Here is a 22,832-nt window from a genome sequence, read left to right as displayed (position 1 = left end):
ACACAAAAACAGTAGACCTTGTTTCACTTATTCAAGACAATTACAACATATTTCTGAAATTCAACATTTAAAGAAAATACACGTATATTCCTAGCTGCCATTATCTCTTCTATTGTAGGATTTTTCAAGTGAGAACAGATCTCCTATTTATGATATTTATGACTTTTTATGATTTGTAACAAACAGCGACGGTGAAACCCAGCATCTATCATAGCACCTGCCTCTTCTCAAAAAAGAATACTGTTGTGGTTAATTCTGTCCTCTTGCCATTCATGACAGAAAGGGACAGCAACAACCTGATTCAGATCCCCAACATCTGAGTTGCTTCCAGTATGATTTACTTGTCAGTTAATTAGTTATTAGATTTATATCCCACTTTTATTTTTGCAAAACTCAAGGCAATAGGTTTAGCTACATAAAATTATAAATAACCCTTTAATGCTAAGTTAAATGGAAGGAAGCAGACCCATATGTAAGCAATATTGTTTTTCTCTGTTCCTTAATTCTAATAGATGTATTATACATTCTTTCACAGTGCATATGTATATGCATACATGCATTGATCAGAGTAGAACTATTTATTATTATACATTTCTGGATTAAACATAGACATCTCCAAGGCAAATCCCTGATTGGTTCAAATTTAGAGATTTATTTGACCATATATGTATGCATATGTCAGAAGAAGAAACCCAAGAAAGTCCAGTTGCTTTTTGGAAAAAGCACCTTTGGGACAATCATGACTTGGAAGAAGGAGAATCTCCATAGATATGATTACAATAGGTAGAAGGCATATGCATTTATATACATATACATGTGTATATGCCTTCTACCTATTGTAATCATATCTGTGGAGATTTTCCTTCTTCCAAGTCATGATTGTCCCAAAGGTGCTTTTTTCCAAAAGCAACTGACTTTCTTGTTTCTTCTTTGAAACATTTCACTTCTCATCCAAGAAGCTGAAGAAGGATGAGAAGTGAAACGTTTCAAAGAAAAAAAACCCAATATAGTCCAGTTGCTTTTTGGAAAAGCAACCATGACCTGGATGATTGAGAATCTCCATAGACATAAATGAAGAACTTTTGGATCGAAAGTAAATATTTTCAAAGAAAAAAAAAAAGAAAAGAAAGCCCAGTTGCCTTTTGGAAAAAGCACCTTTTGGACAACCATAATATTTACATTTGTTTTTTAAAAGGTATTTAAAAGCTGTAAACAAATTACTTGATATTCAACAAAAATTCTGTTTCATATAATTGATGGCAATACAATAGCTCACAATATGTCAGATGTAAGTATGGCACATTGAGCAATGGAGTATCAGAACTAGATGAGCTCACTTCCTGATACTGATGAACAGAATCTGTTGTTTGTTGTTGCTGCTGCTGCTGCTGACTATAAGTATACAGCCTACTGTAACTCAGCCACAGCCTGTTTCAAATCTTCTACAATCAGATCCACATCTTCTTTGCTTGTATCACGGCCCACACTGAGGCGTATGGCATTCTGTGCAACATTATAAGGAATTCCACAACTAAGCAGAACAGCTGAGGGCCTGGAGAACAGACACAATTAAAACAAAATATAACCTTTAACAGTATTTTTACCATGATCTGAGAAGCATATAGAGAAAGGAAACACATTATGCAGAACTCCTCCTGTCCAAAAAACATTTATTTTTAAGGCATTTTTGTTTCAATAGAAATTCAAACATGGTCAAATTTGTATACTGAAGTCTACAGAATTGCACACTTCATAAGGATGATAGACAATTAAACCATACCACACAATTCAGTAATTCTGAAATTTCTTTCAGAATTACTGAATTAATGTAATTAGATTAATGTAAAGAGATTAATGTTCAATAATAAATATGGTATGGATGACAAGCTAAACATTAAGGGCTTTTAAGTATGGAGAATGTGGAATTGTTATTTACTGCTAGCATTTAAAACTGATAAAAAGTTATTATATACAACACATACTCCAAATGACTTATGGAACCAATTGTGATGAAAGGTTGTGGATTTTTATTATGTTATGTTATTTTATTATGCATGTTATTGCACAAGCCAATAACAAATTTAAACTTCAAATCCAGGTCTTTATGTAGCCAAGATAGAACACCTACATAAAAAGATTCAGAAGAATCATAATTGTATTAAAATAATGTTTTTTTAAATTATCCATTTTAACTACAAGAACAGATAAATTCAGATTTAATTATATTTCATGACTATGCTATAAACTGACTGATGAGACAGAGGAAAAGCAAATCAATAATAAACCAGATTATGGATTCAAGTCATGGATGGCAGCAAAACTACTAGAATAAGTCTCTTAGTATTGTGTAGCTACCTTATTTGCATTCCAAAACGCCTATGGCAATTTTAACAAGTATTCTATAAGTTGCAGAGTATGATTTTAAGTCTTTTGAAAAGAAAGATATAAATGCAAAGTACTTATACAAACCTGCGGTATCTGAAATACTGTATACATTACACAATATGGAGAGCAAGTAACTTCTTGATACTTGGTACATCATTTTATATTTCTCTGTCTAATCAGAACAAAAGCATTTTGCAATATCCTAATTCCCCATACTCCATTAATTATATAGGCCATTTCCCCCAAAAGAGAGGGCTATGGGGATTTGGGAAAAGATTTGTTTACAGTGGTACAAAGCATATGCTCATCACTAGGAATAAACACATATGTCAGCAGATTGATCAGTTTTTATAATGGCCCGGGTAGCTAAATCAAAATACTCTTAGCTTCTGAATAGTCAATTCTTTCCCTACTTCTATCAAGGCTGCATAATACCTCTTTCCTTACATCTTACTCTTAAAGGCCCAGAAAGAATAATATATAGTGAGTCAACTGGTAGAAGATCAATGGAGGAACACAATTAGTTAAATCATATATTTGTTCCTATTGCACAGAATAATGGATTGTGAATGATGCTTATTTCTTGGATAATATTATAAATCAGTGAGGAAGGGGGCAATTACAATAATGTAAGGGCTGTAATTACTTATCATAATACTTTGTCACATGCCATTACTAGCTGTTAAGAATATAATGGTTAGAATGGTTGACTAACTGCTATTTGAGAGCTTACACGGGAGGAAAAACATTCTTCAGCTAACAAATACTGCACTTAATTAGATAAATGGCCTAGATATTAATATATCTATAGAACACTTATTCCTATTCTCATGAACTAATTCTTGGGTAATATGAGAAATTGAGAGCTGTGATGACTCTAAATGGTTAATTATTTTTAAAATACACACACAAACAAACTTCTTTACATATGCCCTCCAATTACAGGAACCACAGCACAACACAAATGACTTACTGATCACCCTTTTCAGAGTGGCAGGCTGCCCCAACACTGGCTAGCAAAGTCCTACAGCGTGAGAGCACCAGCCAACCTACAGAAAAAATAAGATATATATCTGCTCTCTTCTCATAAAGTAACTATGGGCCTAAGTACAGAAGAAACACATACAGTTTGCTTATAGTTTTACCTATGGTATCACTTATAACTAAGATATAATTTTAAAAATCAGTCCTTGTTCATACTTTGGTAGAATTGGCACTCATGAATGTTGACAAACAATGTTAGGATTATAGATACAAAATTGCTACAACCAAATTAGAACATGGGAAATATATATTTCAAATTACGTTTCAGGGACAAACCAGAAAAATGCCTTTTGACCACTTACAGAATTCATTTTGTAAAAAAATTTCTTTATATTTTGCATCTCTAGTTGGCATTTTCATAATGAAATTACAATGCAAATTTGACTAAGCACACAAAAGCATGCTGATAACCTCCTGATTTGGTCTAAGGCAGAGAGATTAGTTTTAAAAGCAATTAATACTAATTTTTTTATTGATCACTAAATACAAAATCCCGTAAATCAATCATAGACTAGTTCTTAAAGAATAGTGCAAATATAGATATAGACGTTACCTTGTAGACCTGAGCCCAATATAGAAAAATTACAGGTGTTGCAAAGTCGTTTAGAGCCTTCTAATCGACAATTAAAATGGATATTTTGTCTTCCAAATATAGTCTAGAATATGAAGTAACACTTTTTATAAAATGTAAAATTAACACACACACACACACATCACAGATATCACAGAATTCAAGAAAAAATAAAAGCATATTATAATTTTAGATACATAAATTTTAAAAAAATATTTATGGGTAGTATTGCCCTTGTGGCAGTATAATTTGCAGTATAGCACTCACAGGATTAAATATCACCTTATTCATAGGTGTGGGAAGAATATCTGAAAGGTCTTGTGTTATGTCTACCTTGTTCTGACAAATCAAAGTAGGACATTTGTCACAATTCTTGTAGTAATGAATTCCAAGAAAGGCAATTCAAAGAGGCTTCAGTGTTATTCTGTTACAAAAAAATAGCAGTTCTGCAATAGTCCCTAGGGTTAATCCAGATATGACACATGTATCTATAATCTGAACCAATGTGCTCTCTGTGTCATTTCTGTCCATTTGCTATTTTAGCATTCTTGCCCTTTGCCCCACTTCCATTTAGATTGAAAGGCATCACTGCCCCATGACTGTTTAGTACAGTATCGTTTTCTGATGTCATCTCCTGCTCCTATACAAAGACTGCAAAACTATACAGAAAATAGACAAATGACTGAAATTACTTCAAGCCTTTCTTCCAGATAATCCCGAACCTTCCTCATGTGAGCTTCATATAGCTCAAAGTTTTCATTTACCAATTCAGCTGCCTGCAAAAGAAGGTGAGAATATCAGGCTAAATATTAGAGCCAAATTTGAAAGGAATCATTCAGTTTCCTTGTACACCTGACCATATGATGTTTATTTTCATTAACCAGGGTAGACAAAAAGCCAATATGGTAGGTCCACGGGATCCCCCAAATCTCCCAATCTACTGAACAAAACCCAATACCTACAAAACAACCTAAAAGATAAAAAGTAATAGAAAATGTTGGGGTATTCTGTAGTATGGTTGTACACACTTCAAAAATAATCGGGAGAAACCTAACTCTTTTTCAAGGCTACTCAAAAACCTAACATTTTTAAAAAACAATACCAATAGGTCCAAAAGATTTTTTTTCTTTTTTTGCAAATTATTTTCAAAGCATGTAAAGCATATTTTGCAGTACCCACATTCAACAATCAGAGCCATTCCCTAGGAGGGAGGTATCAAAAGCAGGCAAATGACGAAAGCACTGGTTCCTGTGGACTCCACTCCCTGCCATTTGTTTATATACTCCAACTTGATGTTTTACTTTTAGCCTGATAAGCTACCTGCACAGTTACTGAGATTGAAGACTTCAAGGTGCTAAAAAAAATTGTGAGATTGCTGTAAGCACCTGATCATCTATTAGTAACCCACTATATGTTAAACTAACCTGAAGGTATAAGTCTAGGTGTAGAACTTTGGGTTCTCATGCAAACACAGAAAACATTATGAAGACTTGGCACAAGAGTCTAGAAACTAAAGAATATTGGCATTGACTAAGTCCAAGCAAAGAAATCTCAGAGAATCTGGAGTTACTCCCCTCAGGTATATGAATACTGCATTTAAATCTATGACTTGCTGATATCCATGTCCTCTTTTTAAAAAAATATAGTAAAGACACACTATTCAGTAAGACAGTTTTTATTCACACTGCATATTTATATTATTTACCATTTTTAAGCCTACCTTGCCAAGACCAGCAATCATTGGAGTATTCTCAGTCCTAAAAAAAAAAGCTTTTATTCATACACTTTAAATTACATAAATGTCTACAACTGTATGAAGTGTTTAACACATTACATACACTTAGCACAACAAAGATATTACAATATGTCACTGGTATTAATGTATGAAGTAAATAAAACAAACACTTCTAATGAAAATCAAGATACTACCTAGGAAACAGAAGAGCCTCTCCTTATTTTATCAGTTTATTTGCATTTTTCTTCCAAACATTTCCATATCTTTTCGCGCACACTCTTAAAACCTATATACAATTCACTATAGCATTAGAAGTGCAAAATGTATGGCATGGCAGGTGTCAGTGCTACCTATGGTTCCTTTTCAAACCAGTTTTTCAGGCATCAGCCCTGACTTCTGCTCTTCATAAGTGCCTATTACTCAACTGCTCTTCCAAATTCCACTCCCTCCAGCTTCTCTACTATGCTCACTATGACCTCCATCATCTTTTCTACCTTCTGTGTTACTTCTACTTGCAGTTTCTCTTCTGTGGCTTACCTGATACCACCTCTGCTTCCTACCTAGCTAGATAACTCTCATCCTTTGTTCCTGTGATCTTTACTCATTTTCCTTCCCAGTAGTATTTCCATCATTGCTGCCTCAATCCAGTTCCCCTCAACTTTCTCTCAATTCATTTGATACTCTTCTGCAACCCTTATCCTACTGCTTTTCCCTTCCTTTACCCATTTTCTCTGTCTGTCTGCTACTCTCAGCATAGTCTGCTCTTGCCTGTACTGTTTATCTTCTTCCCTCTTCTTATCGTACTTGCATTTCCTTTTTCTGCAATTTAAGATAAAATCAGATAACTGGAATTGAAAAGCAGAGCATTGAAATAGATAGGGATCCATCTATTTAATTTCCCAGGTTTTTTTATTCAGAGATATAGAGAGACGTGTTTTTGTGTTTGTACTGAATTATAAATTGGATTGAGAGAGGAGGGAAGGAAAACATAGATGTGTTTCTACAATAAAACTTTAGTTTTTAATGATTACCATTTTTAACTGATTCTGTGCCATCATATTAGTGTTGACTCTTGGTGACAAAATAGACTGACCTTCAGCAAGATATGTCCCCAACCTGGCCCTTCAGGTCTTCCCATGGCATACATGTCACCATTGTACCTGGGTTCATACAGTTTACTGCTGATCTTTCTTTCTTTTCTTTTTTCTATCTTTCCTAGAAGTGATCATTCTCAAAACAGCTAGCTCCTTGCATAATTTGTCTAAAATGTAATAATTTCAGCTAGGTTATTCTGCCTTGAGAGAGAACTATGGATCCATTTATGGCAGCACAGCAAGGTTTAAAAGAGTACTTTTTATTTACTTTTACTTATTATTTAATTTTACTTGCCAAATAAAAACAAAGACAAATAAAACAAAATACTCCATTCCTGCTCATGATGGGTTTTGCCCCACTACCCTCTTTTAGATTACAGTCCTGAGCATGTCATCAAGCATGCCTACATGCTTTTGAACCAAAGAAAGTTGTACATCCTGCCACAGTTTCACAATACATTTGTCTCTAACAATTCAGTTGGTTCATCCAGTGCTCCTGTTCACTATACCCTGGGCGAAAACTCCATTCCTGTCCACCTCCAAACAGCATAGGGTGAAGAGGAGTGTTCATATCAAGTCCTCGCACATACAAGGCTCCAATACGTGGGGCATAAAACTGCAATTATAAATCACAACAGTAAAAGCAATATATAAAAACTGAAGGCAGATAAATTATAGTTAACAATGCAGATAAAGATTCCTAAAAAGATGACTTATTGAACAGAGATTTCATTCAAAAATTATTCCTGAGGGCCATCTGCTGGAGAATCCTTAAAGGACCCTCTGAAGTATCATTAAAATCAAACAATGATTCTCATCACAGAATTATAGAGCTGGATGAAGCCATTTTGACACTGGATTGGGCTGTCTATTCCATGTAAGAATTCAAAATAAAAGGCTCAGTGCTGGATGGCTACTCAATCTCTGCTTGAACAATCCAATGTAGGGGAGTCAAGCATCTCTCTGGATAATTCAGCTTTATATAGTCATTTTTCTCAATGTTTCCACTACTTCTACTTCGTGATACTACTATTGGTTACTATCAAGTCAAACATTACAAATACTCTTGTACTTTCCTCTTTGAAAAAGAAAATTACCAATAATTTCCTAGAGGTATCAAACTTAACAGTGTGCCTCCTTAAAATGTGGCATAATTAAATACTTTATTACTGTTTCACTGCTTTATATTCTGTATACCAACATGCATAGTAAGATTATTCAAAGCAGAGTTTACTGTACAGCTATCCAACAAAAAACATTCCAACAGCATGTCACATGAGATCTGTAAGAAAATAGTTTCCAGAAATGATAAACTAAATTAGAGGCATAGTGGCTTCTAATTTAGTAAGTGAGAACTATTGGTCTTGTGTATGAAATTCTCTAAAGTTCAGAAGAAGTCACAACAAGGAGATAGTAGCCCAAACAGAGAAAAATATACCTTGTGTCCTACAATAGTGAGGTAATCTACTCCCAAGTCCTGCATGTCCACTCGCCCCTTTCCAATCATCTGGGCTGCATCTGTGTGCACTAAAATCCATGGCAGACCAGAGGCCTTTCTCTTGTGGTTGATAACTTTAATCTGCTGACTGAGTTCTGAGATGGGCTGAGAGAAAAGTATCCTGTTAGGTGTCAGGAGATATAATTTTATCAAAAACACCACCTTGCCCTCCTTATTAGCATAATAATTTATTTTTGAACTACTGAAATAGAAAAGATATTACATCAACTAATATGCTCTGTGTATCACATTGGATATAATTCTGATCTTTCATAATTGAAGAATAGCCTATGACTAATAGGCCTATTGTTACATTGGTATTACCATCTTTCTACAGTCATAAAATTTATTGTTAACATTTACCTGCCTCCACAATAAGATTAGCATAACTGAATCTACTTAGTAACTTAATATTGATCTTGTTCTACTTATTTAGAAAATTTTACAATAAAAAACAAAGCCAAAATGTGTTGCATACATATCTAGCAATTTATTAAACAAAAATGTAATAATCTATGCTGGCAAAAATAAAGTCCTTGTTGTAAAATATGGAAGCAAGAACACTGGCATAAATAACAAAAAATTAAGAAATTTTAAGATATTAAATGTTAAGAGCAGCTATCCTAAAGAACCTGTTTTGATACATCTTTGGCATTAGTTTAGCAAAAGGGAGATAACTTCATGTGTGTGTGTGTGTGTGTGTGTGTGTGTGTGTGTGTGTGTGTGTGTGAAAGAATACATACATATAATTTTATAAAATGTATAAAATACTGTAGACAGACATCAGTCTACAGAAAGATAAATATATTTCAGTGGATTCATTATATTCTCATACATGAATAAACCTGTTCCTCGTGGCTTTATTTATTTACTTATCATCTGTTCATCATTGTAGACATTGCCCCATCCTTGGAATACAATCAACTGAAACAACTTCAGTCACAATCACGTGTCATTTGCAATTCATCAGTCAGTGATTGAAAGTAGGTTGAATGAATATAATAGAAAATGTTTTACGAGAATACCTGTCAGTACTTGCTAATATCTGACATAATCTCAATTAATTAAAAATATAACTATTTTCCTTAAATGTATGAGCTATAACAATTAAATTTACAACTCACCATCACAACCCCAGTTTCATTATTTGCTAGCATTACAGAAACTAAGCAGCTAGTTGGATGGATTGCTGCAACAACATCATCTACTTCCACTCGCCCAGTCACCTTTGATACTGGCACAAAAGTGGCTTCTACAAACCAGGATAAAAAGAAGAATGTCATCCCACAGTTCAAATTTGTTCAAAAGCAGTTGCTATTTTTCTTACAATAGGTTTGAAGGATGCCACAATAGATACCAGATAATTCCAGTCAAACTGCTCAGCAACAGAGACTGCAAGATGTAGCAGTCATGAGGAAACCTAAAAAAAGTTACAGGTTTAAAGGCAGAATTTAAGGAAAAAGGGAAACTCCTCAGAAACTCAGCAGCAGCTTGAAAGCAGGGTATAATTTAGCTCCTTTATTTTATAAAGAGTTAAGAGTTAAGAAAATGCTTATAATGAATTCTGCCAGGTGCAAGAAACCATGAAACAAGGTTATTCAAATGAGTAGAAATTTATTCCATTCTAGCTGTTTATAAGAATCTGAATTATTAATGGTCAAGGCAAATTGGCGATAAATAAGAGTCAATGGAATTTAAGGAGGGTGAGACTTAGATCTCTTATGGGCATAAAAGACTCCAAACTAATGACACACTTGCCCCCTTCCCCTTCAGCCTGGTCATCTACAAATTCCTTGCATAACTCCATCTAATTAAATATAAAAGGAGGGATAAAATTCTAATAAAATTTTAATTTCATAATAACACAAGTACCAACCTTTTTAAGGTAGCCAAGTCAAGAAACAGATCCCATACTGTAAAAATTACAGGAACTGTATTAACTGTATTATTATAGGATATAGTAACAGAATCTTGAAAGCCTGACTTTGAAAGCCAGAGTTTTCCTCTGACCTCTCTTATACCAAAGAGAATCAAAGCAGGTAATCTTGAGTTTCTTCCTCACACTCTCTTCTTCCTAGGCCAAGCTATTTATTTTATGCTGTTTATGCAAACTTTTTTTTTGCACTCCTTCAAGTTTATATAACCATTGCCTTCTACAATTAATGGTCTAAGCTAGGATGGCAGAATGAAATGCATGTATTTCATTCAGACAATAAGATGGCCTTGATGGAGATAACACAGGAACTGTTAGGCAAACAGATGTGAAGTATTTTTTTTAAGTTCAAAAGAGACAGATAACATTTGGAAGCATCTCACATAGAAATGCTTCAATTCACTGAACTATAAGGAAGAGAGGTATAGCATGAACAGATTTGAAGATTCCATGGATATTTTTTTAAAAACAAAGAATTTTTAATAGCTGAAGATGCATACTTGTGCTGAAAACTCATCTACCCATTAAAAAAATAAGAAAGGTAAACTGGTGTGTGTGTGAGAGAGAGAGACACACACACAAAGCATCCTAAGACTATAAATGAGATAGTGAGATAAAGAAACTCATAAGTTCATGTTCTACTAAATTTGTGTTTTGTGAACGGCCATGCCTACAATAACAACCATTTTGTGAAACATCCTCACCTCCATTTCAAAAGTGCCACCAAAAATGTTGATGGCCCTACCTCCAAAATGTCAATTGCTCACCAGCTTTTTGTTCCTTCACCAGGTGCTCTACAGGGAGACGAACTGAATCATGTTCAATGCAAGATATAATGATATGTGGAAGTGTCCCTAAGGTCTTTTCTTCATGGCTTTCTTTTGTTGCAACAGTACTTTGTTTGTTGCTTTTCATAAAGTTCTTCACTGCAGTATGAATCACTAAGTTATTTGCCTGGAGAAAAAAAAAGAATGAAATACAAATCAGATTAAAGAATTGTTCTGTAGGATAGAAAAATATTTTTCTTTGAGTTAAAAGGGGGGGGGGGGGGGGGGGGGGGGGGGGGGGGGGGGGGGGTGTGGGGGGGGGGGGGCGGGGGGGGGGGGGGGGGGGGGGGGGGGGGGGGGGGGGGGGGGGGGGGGGGGGGGGGGGGGGGGGGGGGGGGGGGGGGGGGGGGGGGGGGGGGGGGGGGGGGGGGGGTGGGTGGGGGGGGGGGTGGGGGGGGGGGGGGGGGGGGGGGGGGGGGGGGGGGGGGGGGGGGGGGGGGGGGGGGGGGGGGGGGGGGGGTGGGGGTTTTTTTTTTTTTTTTTTTTTTTTTTTTGTTTTTTTTGTGTGTTGGGGTTGGTGTGGTTTGTGGGGGGGTTTTTATACTTCATTATTTTCTTTTTTTTTGGGGGGGGGGGGGGGGGAGTTTAGACATCATAAACAGGATTATTTTTTGCTTATTTTTCTCAGCCAGAATTTCATTTCCAGAAAATAAAAATAAATATGACTAAGGCTAGAAATTGAAGGCATTTTTAAAAATAAAAGTCAGCTCAACATAGTGTTAACAATGTCAGATATCTTACTTCTGTCCCTCCAGAAGTGAAAATAATGTCCTGGAATGATCCTCCCACCATTTTAGCTAGACTTTCACGAGCTTCATTTATTATTTTCTTTGCTCTTTGACCTGTGGATGCAAGACAAAAATGTATCATATAAGGTAGATCCTGATTATTTTGTTTCTCACACTAAAGGCATGTGCATTTTAATTATGGGCTTTTCTCCCAATTGCGCCTAATTATTGTACAGAGAAGTCCCAGCAACACCACTTTTCAGTCTTGTATCCATGAAATTACCTTTTTATTCCCCAGTCAGTGAGTGAGATAGGCTTAAGTAATCCTTTGTTCTAAGTGTTAAAATGGCATTTTCCTCCTTAAATAAACAACACTCAACACTAGCCACAAAGTGTGCTAAAATGCTACTTCTCCTCCCACTGTTTTGAAGGCAAAACATAACTTAACAGCTCTGAAAGTTATCCAACCATTGTTGCCCCAAAACAATATTAATGAGGCTAGGTTTATAACATCCAGTGATGGCTACCAGATGCTAAGAACACATAGCTATTTTGCTGCTTTAAATTGTAAATGCCAGGTATGCTTGATGGTTTGACTAATTTTACACACTTTTTAAAATTTATTTGTATTGCTTCTTAATAATACATAAAATATGACTGTTTGCTGTTAAATTACCGTGTTTCTCACAAAATAAGGCTGGGCCTTCTTTTTTTTTTGACCCCTGAAAAAATGGCTAGGCCATCTTTTCGGGGGTGACTTAATTCCCCCCCTTGCATCTTCGGGCGGGCGGGTGGTGACGGCTTGGATGTTGACCTCGGCGTTGGTGGGGCACTTCGTATCGGGAAACCTTCCGCCACTGTTGCTTTCCCTTCTCCCCTTGCTGCCGCAGCATTTAGAGCAACGCAGCGGCATTTGGCGCAGCCATGCGCAGCCAGCCAAGCCTTCTCCCTGCAACTGGGGCCTGGTGGAGACACTCAGCTTCAGGCGCTCCTGTCGCTGCCTTCCCTTTGCCTTCGAAGGCAAAGCCAATTCTTTTAAAAATAACACCCTACAACCGGTACGAAAAAGCCTCCCCTGCCCGAGAGGGCAGCCCAACCCCACGTAGGGAGGCGAATCTCCCGGGGCTGCAGCGCAGGATCGGCCCATCCTGGGAGAAGCGCCCAGCCGCCATCCCTGCCTGGCGCTGGGCAGAGCGCGAAGAGCTTCGCCTGGGGCGCCCAGCGCAGCTGACAGGCGGGCCCTCCTACCCGGCAGCAGAGCTCTCCCCAAGGCAGCGAGCGCCTCCCCGCCGGACCCACCGCTCATCCTGCCAGAGCCATGCAGGCTGGGCAGAGCCGGGAAAGTGAGCCGTGGGTGCGCGCCCACTTGCCAAGCAAAAGAGCCGGGCCAACCCGAGCTTGGCTTCCTTCCCAAGTCCCTCCAGCCCGAACCCAAAGGGGCCACTGGGAGAGGCCGCCCGAGGCAGTTATAGCGCCCACCCATCCGTGGACAGGGAGGCAAGGCGATGGCTTGCGCCGCATCCTCCTCCGAGCTGAGCCCCGCCGAGTGAGCGCCTCTGCCCGATGCCCATGCCGCTGCAGCGTTTGGAGCTGCCGGCACGTTTGGAGATGCGTGGGGATGGGGACGGGCTGGGCGAGGGGTGGAAAGAAAGGGCGGCTTCGGGCTCTCTCAGCCAGACCCGCCAGCCAGGGAAGCAGCGCTGCTGTCACCTCGCTTTCCTGTTCGCGGACAGATGGGCGCTATCATTGCCTTGGGCAGCCTCTCCCAGTGGCCCCTTCAGGTTCAGGCTTTGAGGGACTTGGGAAGGAAGCCAAGCTCACGTCGGCCCGGCTCTTTCAGTTGGCAGGCGGGATGAGCGGAGGGTCCGGCGGGGAGGCGCTTGCTGCCTTGGCGAGAGCTCCGCCGCCAGGTAGGAGGGCCCGCCTGTTAGCTGTGCTGGGCACCCCAGGTGAAGCTCTTTGCGCTCTGCCCGGCACCAGGCAGGGATGGCGGCTGGGCACTTCTCCCAGGGTGGGCCAATCCTGTGCTGCGGCCCTGGGAGATTTGTCTCCCCACGTGGGGTTGGGTTGCCCTCTCGGGCAGGGGAGTCTTTGTCGTACCGGTAGTAGGGCGTCGTTTTTAAACGAATTGGCTTTGCCTTTGAAGGCAAAGGAAAGTCAGCGACAGAAGCACCTGAAGTCGAGTGTCTCTTGTGGGCTCCGGTTGCAGGGAGGAGCCCTGGCTGGCTGCGCGTGGCTGCGCCAAACGCCGTGTTGCTTTAAACGCCGCGGCAGCACGGGGAGAAGGGAAAGCAACGGCGGAAGGTCTCCCGATACGAAGTGCCCCACCAACGCCGAGGTCAATGCAGTCAGCACCATATCCTGGTATGTAACAAAAGTACTTCCTAACGGCCAGCCCCCCCTGCCATTCCCCCCCATTTCGCATGTTTAATATAGGCCTTAATTTGGGGGGAGGGGCTTAATTTGATTTTATGCCTATAAAGCATGCTGGGACTTCCTATTGGAAGAGGCCGTATTGTTGGAGAAACACGGTATATGTACATACACATGCAACATTACATGCTATCCTACCATCTTTTCCAAGCAGCAAGCCCATGTATTATTTTTAAACAAAGAAAAATTCAGTATTGCATGTGTATGTACATATAATTTAACCGCAAACATTCAGATCCAAATGTTACTAGGGCTATCTCAATTTTCCATAGTTACTGCTAGAAGTGACTGGAGGCTGTAATGATTCACCATTCAATGTTTTGAGTCTTCTAATAAATCCTTAACTGCCACTCCAATAACCCTTCAAAATTAGATCCCTCCTTTACCATTAGACATGCTTGTACCCCAAAAAGATGCTTTCACAAAATACCTCCATATTATTTTTATCAGACCTGCTTCATAAGAACTGCTAGGATTGCCCCATGCTTCATACATGGCTTCTTTAACTGTCTCAATCACTTCTGGTGCCAGAGGGGTAGTTGCATTGTAATCCATATAAATTTTCCTATAGGAGATAGAATGAAAAAATGGTTATCAATGGAAAGAGGAACCACATAGATTAATACCATCACCTTCACACTAGGTTGCAGTGTGTATTTTGGAAAACCTTCTTTGAAAAATCTTTCCCACTGCTATCTACTTTTCCAAGCAGTAACACTACTGTATTTCACCTCTAAATGTTACAAAATTGTATTTCTATACTTTCTTGGAAAACTGTCATAAAATTGAGAGGGGTTGCCTCACTCTTTGATACGTTCATTAATTTTGAAAGCATTTTGTATTTAGTTATGACTCATAATCAGACATTTGAAATTGGCTAATAATCTTAGTGATCTGGATATTCCATTCCAGGATAGTGTTCTTGAATGAGATTTGCAACCCATCCTACGCAAATTCAATTTAAAATAAGCCCCACTAAGTTCAACAGATTTTATTGTAAAATAAATCATACATGAAACAGCAAGTTCTTAGTACCGTACTTAAATTAAAAGCAAAGACTATAAGTTGGTAACAAATGTTACATACCTGCTTGATGAGATATTATTTTTTCCATTACAGTTTAATTTCTCATTAGTCTCCGTTCTTTGTTCCACTAGTATCATCTTCAAGGTGGTCTCTTCCATTCTCAGCCAGCCTCCTTGTTAAACTATGACCTGCGCTGAAACAGAAAAATGTATCATGCAACTCTCAAGATCACAATTTGTTTCTCTGCAGTAGCCTGCCAGATGCCCAGTTCAGGTACTTGCAGAAAAAGCTAAAACTCCTTAGAAACTCCTGCAAGTAGGCATATTGGCTTCAAAAGAAACATGTACAAAAGAATCCAATGCAGGTAGACAGAATGACGCACTATCTTATGTGTATGGCAGTAATTGCTTCTAAGTGACAAGTGACTGGCAAGGAATGGAGCAGAGAACATATGGCTGGGACAGCCTGAACTCAGAGGATCCATGGTCAGGAAAAGGAATCAAAGAGATCCCTGAATTTGGTTGCTGTTACCTTTTTACAACTTCGTTGTCAGAAGGGCATTAGGATCGCCACAGTTAATTCTCAAAACACTTGTGTCCTCAGGATCCTTGATTAAATTGACCACTAAGAGGCACCATATGACTGATTTCATCCTTATTGACACTGCTCAGACATGAGTAGCCAGATGTTAATTTAAGAATTTCAAATCTTCTCCCAGGAATTGCACTCATGGACTTTTATACTTTTGGTGACTAAATATAATGCATTAGTTTATCCAGGTCCTGGAGTTTAACAGTTTCAGGAAGGAATATATACAATGTGGATGTATACAATCCACCTTCCCTTATGCTCTCAGAGCAGAAAGGTAATGTCAAATCTTTGGCATCATTACTATTCTCAGCGAGGGCTACAAAGAACTAGTATATGACAAAATAGAGCCAATATTGGGTTAATTGAACCAATAATGGATCTTCTGGCTCTGTATAAAGAGTTGAAAGATTATGAGATGGCCTCTGAGATTGCAACAGTGAACATTAGTTATATCAGCAAGTTATATTAGCACATTGGTTCAAGCAAAAACAGAAAGAAAACTTAGATTTTTAACTAGGTATTCATTTGTATATATGTTGTTCAAAATCACTTTGGATCCAGCAATCTTTTTCTGTCAGTGGTAAAACAAACATTTTATAGACATAAGGCATAAGAGTAAGGCTCCTGTAATATCTCAAGCTCTGCCTCTCTGATTTAGGAGGTAACAGTTATAACAATAAGAAGCCACTCACTGATTGACCCTCAGTTTTCTCTCTTTTAAATATATTTAATTTGATAGCCATTGACAAAGCTTATGAAAGTGAACTCCATTCTTTAACTCCATTAAGACATGGGAAACTCATGACTCTCTAAATATAATTAAAGTATAACTCCCAGCATCCTTCAGCACTGGTCATGCTATTGAAAGCTACAGTTCAACACTAACCTAACATTTTTGTTTTGTAGGAAGGGAATTTGCATTGCCTTACTAAAATCAGCTGACATTGTTAATGCAGCATTAAATAAGACTAAACAATGAAATCTTGTATGATATACAGAGCATTTAATTCTCATATACTTTGTAGTATAGGCAGCAAAGCAACTTTATATACCATATTTCCCAATTTGCGCAACCAAATTTGTCCAATTTTCAACTTTTCCATCTTCACTTCTTTCTAATTGCTATCCTTAAGAGCATCACTGATGTATCAAAAATAGCTTTGGAAATAGTTGCTTCCTAAATCCCACTGAGTGGGATGTAACATGTCTTTCAATAAACAAGCATCAAAATATACCTATTAATGTCTATATCAAAGTTTAGTGCCTGCAGATATGCTGCACTTCAATTTCCTTAATATCCAAAACAAAAGGGAACCTAGTAAAGGGTTGGATCACAGTAGTAAAGACTTTCATCAGTCAAAACTAAATTAGCTGATTAAATATTTGACACAACACTCCAGTTCCAGTGTTCTGTAGTAATTTAGTTTTAGCATCTTTAATTAAAATAATTTTAATGTTTCCTTTTTTATTTCCACCTTCCGTCTGTTTTTAAACTACAAGTCCTCTGGGAGGGGAGGCTTATACTTTTGGATGCCTTGGGTCCATTATTTAATAGCATTATATTTAATATCAATTATTAATATACTAATATAAATAACAATCTTATAATATGAAGTTAAACAAATCTGTGCCAAGGTTAGCTTTTAAATTTTTAGTTAATCTGATAATAGAGAAATTTGCACCAAGCAAAAACGATGGCACAGCATCAAAAGATAAGCAGACTGCTATAAAAAAGGTTAAAAAAAAAAATCGTAGCGCATCACTGTGTATAATATCCTGGAGAGGAAAACGGAGAAACCGTCAATCACAAAACCAAGCTCGCTTCTCACCGGGGTTAAACGTCGAAGACTTCAACTAAGCGAGACAATTGTTACACAAACTTCACGGCGTAGCCCTTGGTTACTGAGGGAAATCGTCTAAAGGCAAACCAGTCCGCGCCCTCTTACTCAGCCATAGCTGATTAGCGGCGATTGAAAAAAATTACCCGACACGCAGCAAGAGAAGTTCTGAGTCTAAGCACTGACATATATGACGTAGGAAGTGACATATGACGTAGGAAGGACGGCAGGCACTTACTTAGTCCCGCCCTCGTTGGCAAGGTGACGGTACTCCCAGAGAAGAGCGGATTGGCCAATATTCGAATCTAGTTTTCGATTAACGGCAATTTAAGCAGGTTCACTTTGGAGGACCAATCGAGTTTTTCCCCACTGAAAGCCAATTGGCTAAGAGCCTCCCTGTTTTTGTGGGTCGGCCAGTTCTTTCGTCGATGAGGATGGTGCCATCTAGTTTAAAATAACCTACTCCCCCCCCCCACCAGAGAACCCCCTCCTTATTTTAACCGTGATGTCGTTTGTTGACTCGCCTTACTAGATGGTACTCATTTTTGTTTTGCTGTGCTGTTATTCAGTCGGTTCTTTTTCCCGCTAAGAAAAAAAAAAGGGCCTGTCAAGAGTTTTCCAAAACTTGGTAGGCCCTTACCCATGTTTCGTCTCCGCTGACTAGTCAAAACGAAACGCAAGCTAGCTGACGATTCCTGGTAGGTTAACGCTGTTTTCTTCAGCCGCTCGTTAAAAGCCCGTTTGGACCATAGAGACGGCGAGATGGAAGGAATTTCCCCGAAAGCAAGCTGTAAATATGCCCTTCTTCAAGATGGCGGAGGTGGGTTCACTTTTCCCTTTTTACTGCCTTGAGATCTCGCGGGGTTTCAGTAAAAGGATGGTACACGGCGCGTGGGCCTGTAAGTGACGCCTTACCGTTTTTTCTTTTTTCTTTTTTTTTATATTGCCGTTCTGGTAATCTGAAACGGGAGGGGAGGGATGAGAGGAAAGGCGGATTTGAAGTTCACCGGACTGGGTTCCGCTGTCGCTGGCTTACCGGGGAAGAAGGCTTCAGATGGCCTGCTGTACGCAAGTGGGCAGAGACTTGACGAGGCCGAGAGGGAGGAGGCCGCTCCACCCCCTTATGGGTCCGGTGGCCCTTTGCTTTTTCTACGTAGCATCCTCGTTTGAGAAAAGCCAAATGAAGTGAAGTAGCGACTGGGATCTGCCAAATGGAGAGGGGCTTCTCATTCTCCGTTTGGAAGGACAGCGCTCAGTCACTCACACCCCAGCGAGCAAATAAAGAGCCTATAGGTATTCTGGAGTTTGCTGACAGAAGGGTAGATTGAGGTGGCTGGTGGGGTTTGTTTACCCTGTTTTGGAAAGCTGCTAGGTTAGAGAACAGAATCGGGCGGTATACAATTTGAATGAATAATTATTGTTATTTATGTGTTGCAGCGAAGACACTAATAGTTTTGTGGCGCCCAAATACTAATGCGTTAAATTATCCTACCCATTACAGTTCTTCCACCTCCCGGTTGTCTTATGTTTTCTTTGGCCACCTGCCCTGCAGACGTGCAACTTTTTTTTTTTTTAAATTGCAAGCTGCTGGAAATTATGCAACTATAATCCAGCTGCACAATGTAAAGTTTGTATTTTGAAGGCTGCTGCTTGCATTATTGGATAAAAATCGAGCACTGTACATGGGAGTACCGCTTACTCTCCTCTGTGTTTCCATACCTTTTCTTCATATCTAAGAAAAGTGCATTCTGTTTAGGGCAGCATTTCTTTGCACATATGTTTAAGAGTAATTAAAGTAGACAGCATTAATATTTAAGAATGTATACAGTTCTGGAAATTCAAGTTTAGTTTAAGCTTTGCAGCTAAGTCGGGTTTTTTTCATAGCCTACAGTTTTTGAAAAGATGTAGAAAATTTCCATAAAGAGCATAGTTAAAAGTTGATAGTATAAAGCAGGTTTAATATAGCTGTGATTAATAACTTATGTTCAGCTGCAAATGGCTCCAAAAATACCTTTGAGAGAATATCTTCTTACTTGGGAGTATTGCAATTTCCATCAGTGGAAAATATACATTTATTCATTTAATACATATATTGCCACACTCTAAAAGACTTGTGTGGTGTAACAGAAAAGCAGACTAGTTGAGAAATAATGGCAAAACTATTAATTTTCATAAATTATAATTAGAAATATAATAGGTAATATGGACTGGAAATCTTAAAACTCTTTTCTAAATAGGTCAACTTTTAAGGAATTGCTAAAGGATAAGAATAATGGAACCACTGAGATTTTTGGTGGTATGGCATTCCATATGGGGTTTCCATTCCATTGAGGAATAAGATGTCCTTATTTTTTCCTAGATTTTATATGGAGAAGAAACCTTCAGTGGGTCTGTGTCCTGAATAGGTAGAAACTATTTCAAGATGATCCTGAATTATTTTAATTTATATAGGCATCCAGCTGTCATATGAATTAGGGCATAGTACACAACTGTTAAATTTTACAATATAATAACATACAGCAACAACTTCACTGAATCAAAAATAATTTAAAAATAGTCAAGATGGTAATAAAACCTTCTGGTCAGTTCCTGTGGGAAAAGTGAAGCTTTAAGAGCCTTTAAAAAACAAGGCCAGGGGCAAGACTACACAGCATCTAAATTTCAGCAGGCATGAAAGCAGAAAAGACATGCCTCCTAGACACTGCCAGATTACACTGCTTATGTGATAGGTGCATGCCTAGTCTCTCAGATCTTATTGGATGCTAAGATGAAGTTGGGCTTTAATTCATTTTGAATTTTCCTGTTGGTCAGTGTGGATTCCAATATTATGTGTGAAAAGTAGCTCTCACCTGCAGACAAATAGGCATTTTGGTCCAACTGTAGCTTTACAATAATTTTAAAAGGCAGATCCTGTAAAACATAATGCAATGTAATCAGGATATAGCAGTGACATGGCTTTGTTGATTTTATTTGTCTTTTAGGTTGTATCCAAGAGTTGTTGTAATGGTGATATGGACAGGATATAAATTTAATAAAATAAATACACTTTGTTGTATAAACATTGTTTTATAAATCTGTATTGTTTGGGAAAATATTAGTTATCTTTGTCAATAGAGGTAATTGAAAATACAATTGTTTCAGTAAATAAAATAATATACTAATGTTTTATACAGTTTAATGAAACAGTAAGCTTATTTTTTTACCCATCAAAAGCAATGCAATCATGCTGGCAGCAGTCAAATAAAAGAGAGCTGTTTTCTCTCTCTCCCCCCCCCCCCTTCCCCCAGCAGAGTGGAGAAAGTTTGGAGAGGAAGAGGTTTCAAGAGTACTGTAAGCTGTGTAACTTGCCTGCAGCTCTCAGTCCTAGGCTGCCAGTGTGATTGCATTGCTTTTGACAGTAAGTGGGCACTTGAGCATTCCAAAGAGTGGGGGAATGGTAAGAAGGCAAACAAATGCTAAAGCTGTGAAACTTAGTAGTCTTGTCTCTTCCAGCTGGAAAGCATGGTTTGTGATTTCCCACTTGACTGCTTAATGGCAGAGTTGCCGATCCATATTACGACAGTTAAGCGAGAACTACTCGTACAGCATTTTAAAGTTTTTGAATTAAAATTCTCATTTCATTGTTGGTGTGTTATTTCAGCTAATGTCTCCTTTCTTTTTCAGCTTTCCATATAAAGTGACTTTAAACAGGAATTATGGCAGCTTTGGATAAAATAAAAGCAAAAAAGACTCTGGGAACTGTTGATTATGTAGAATCATCTGAATTTGCACAAGGAATTCTGCCTACAAAGAAGGATGTCATTCAAAACATGTTGTATTTGTTGCATCCAAAAAGGGCTGGTCAAGCACAACGATCCAAAGAAGATGCTGCCCAATTGCTTGCTGAACTTTTGCAGGAACACTGGTTGTTTTGCAATCTATATACCATAGCAACACACAGCATAAAGAAGCATATTCTGAAAGTATATGAAGAATTCTCAAAGTTATACCAATCCAGAAAACGAAGAAAAAATGAACTGTTTATTCAGAAAGCAGATGACTTCAATAGGAGTTCAGAACAGCTTTTTGATATATTTTGTACAGACACTGTTACACGAGAGAAATTGGAGCAGTGCAGTGGTGTTAAGATGACAGATACTGAATGGAAATTCCTTGAAGATCAGAGGAATGAGAGAAAAATGTACTTTGAGAACTTTGTGGACAAAAAACAAATGGAAACAATAGAAAGACGGAGAAAGGTTGAGTCATTAGAGCATTTTAGGAAAATTGCAGAGGAAGAGAAAGAAGCTCGTAAGCGGAAAGAAATGACTTCAAACAGGGATGAACAGCCAGTTGAAGATGTTAATAAGAATAAAGATGACTCCTGTCTTGAATACAACAAGGGAATTGCAGGGTTTTCAGATAAAGCAAAAAGAAAGCGTCTGTCACCTTGTTGGGTAACTGGGACAGCAACTTCAACCACTTACAATGAATCAGTTCCTTCTGAAAATCAGCATCTACGTATGAATATCAGAAAAGTCAGACCAGGATTCTATGAGACTTTTGACAAATAGAAGAACTGCTAGTTTGATATCTGAACGCTCTAGTGGAATTAACTTAGATCTTAAAGTACCAAGATTATTTGGGAGTCGGTGTAGATAATTATGTTGGGCTCCATTATTTTGCAACAGCAGCACCAAAAGGATTGGTTAAAATAGTCCATGGAAAAAGTTAAGATGATAGTCATTTAGTTTTATAGCAATATTCACAAAGAGAAAATATTAGTTATGAAAAAAAATATAACATTTGCAAAAGAAATCTGAAGTTCCAGTGCTTATAAGCTTAGAAAAGTAGACATGAACAGGTTACATTCCATGAGAATAATGTATGCATTTCAATAAACAGCTTAGGAAGATAATGCTTTATCCGTTATGTACAGCATTTGAATCAGAACCAGGCATACTAAAAACCTTTTGCTAAAAACATAATATGGAGGTCTGAGGAAGAAAAAAATGAAGAGTAAATTAATTAAATAATGTGTTGTATTCCAGTTTTACATCGCTGGGGATTGGAAGACCATATCCAATTTATTAACCTAAGAAGCTATACATGGCTATTGAAAGGGACAAAATTCATAGTCTTTGTGTAAC

General features: G+C 38.3%; 1 protein-coding gene and 1 pseudogene across 12 annotated transcripts; one reads left to right on the top strand and one right to left on the bottom strand.

The window, feature by feature from the left end:
- Positions 1-1,221: 1,221 nt before the first annotated feature.
- On the bottom strand, positions 1,222-18,836 carry SCLY (selenocysteine lyase). 11 transcript variants are annotated; one of them, XM_026685855.2, is made up of 13 exons: positions 18,740-18,836; positions 15,335-15,467; positions 14,701-14,813; positions 11,829-11,929; positions 11,028-11,214; positions 9,452-9,579; positions 8,268-8,432; positions 7,339-7,445; positions 5,721-5,757; positions 4,693-4,776; positions 3,983-4,085; positions 3,359-3,434; positions 1,222-1,552 (listed from the first exon to the last, which is right to left on the bottom strand). In XM_026685855.2, the coding sequence occupies exons 2-13, from the start codon at positions 15,430-15,432 to the stop codon at positions 1,408-1,410; spliced, it is 1,344 nt and encodes a 447-aa protein (XP_026541640.1). In that variant the 5' UTR covers positions 15,433-15,467; positions 18,740-18,836; the 3' UTR covers positions 1,222-1,407. The 11 variants fall into 11 exon arrangements, with proteins under 11 accessions (XP_026541640.1, XP_087820962.1, XP_087820959.1 ...); XM_087964836.1 differs by having other exon boundaries at positions 15,335-15,462; positions 18,740-18,815; XM_087964833.1 differs by having other exon boundaries at positions 15,335-15,462; positions 18,619-18,756.
- Positions 18,399-22,268, top strand: LOC113424293 (uncharacterized; annotated as a pseudogene). The gene is made up of 2 exons (XR_015749448.1): positions 18,399-18,523; positions 21,367-22,268. The product of XR_015749448.1 is annotated as an uncharacterized LOC113424293 (transcript).
- Positions 22,269-22,832: the final 564 nt, after the last annotated feature.

Source organism: Notechis scutatus, chromosome 4 (assembly GCF_049901735.1).
Source record: "Notechis scutatus isolate UNSWTSFEM ecotype Mainland chromosome 4, rNotScu1.2, whole genome shotgun sequence".
Lineage (NCBI taxonomy): Eukaryota > Metazoa > Chordata > Lepidosauria > Squamata > Elapidae > Notechis > Notechis scutatus.
The sequence above is the reverse complement of the archived record's forward strand: the minus strand, read 5'-3'. Positions and strand labels throughout refer to the sequence as shown.

What these genes read in the sequence shown, in the direction of transcription:
- SCLY (XM_026685855.2), bottom strand. Translation starts at nt 15,432, where the DNA reads ATGGAAGAGACCACCTTGAAGATGATACTAGTGGAACAAAGAACGGAG. An exon ending in TCACTATTGTAGGACACAAG is followed by an intron (nt 7,446 to 8,267) that starts GTATATTTTTCT and finishes TTATAATTGCAG; the next exon opens with TTTTATGCCCCACGTATTGG. An exon ending in CACTCTGAAAAGGGTGATCA is followed by an intron (nt 1,553 to 3,358) that starts GTAAGTCATTTG and finishes TCTGTTCTCCAG; the next exon opens with GCCCTCAGCTGTTCTGCTTA.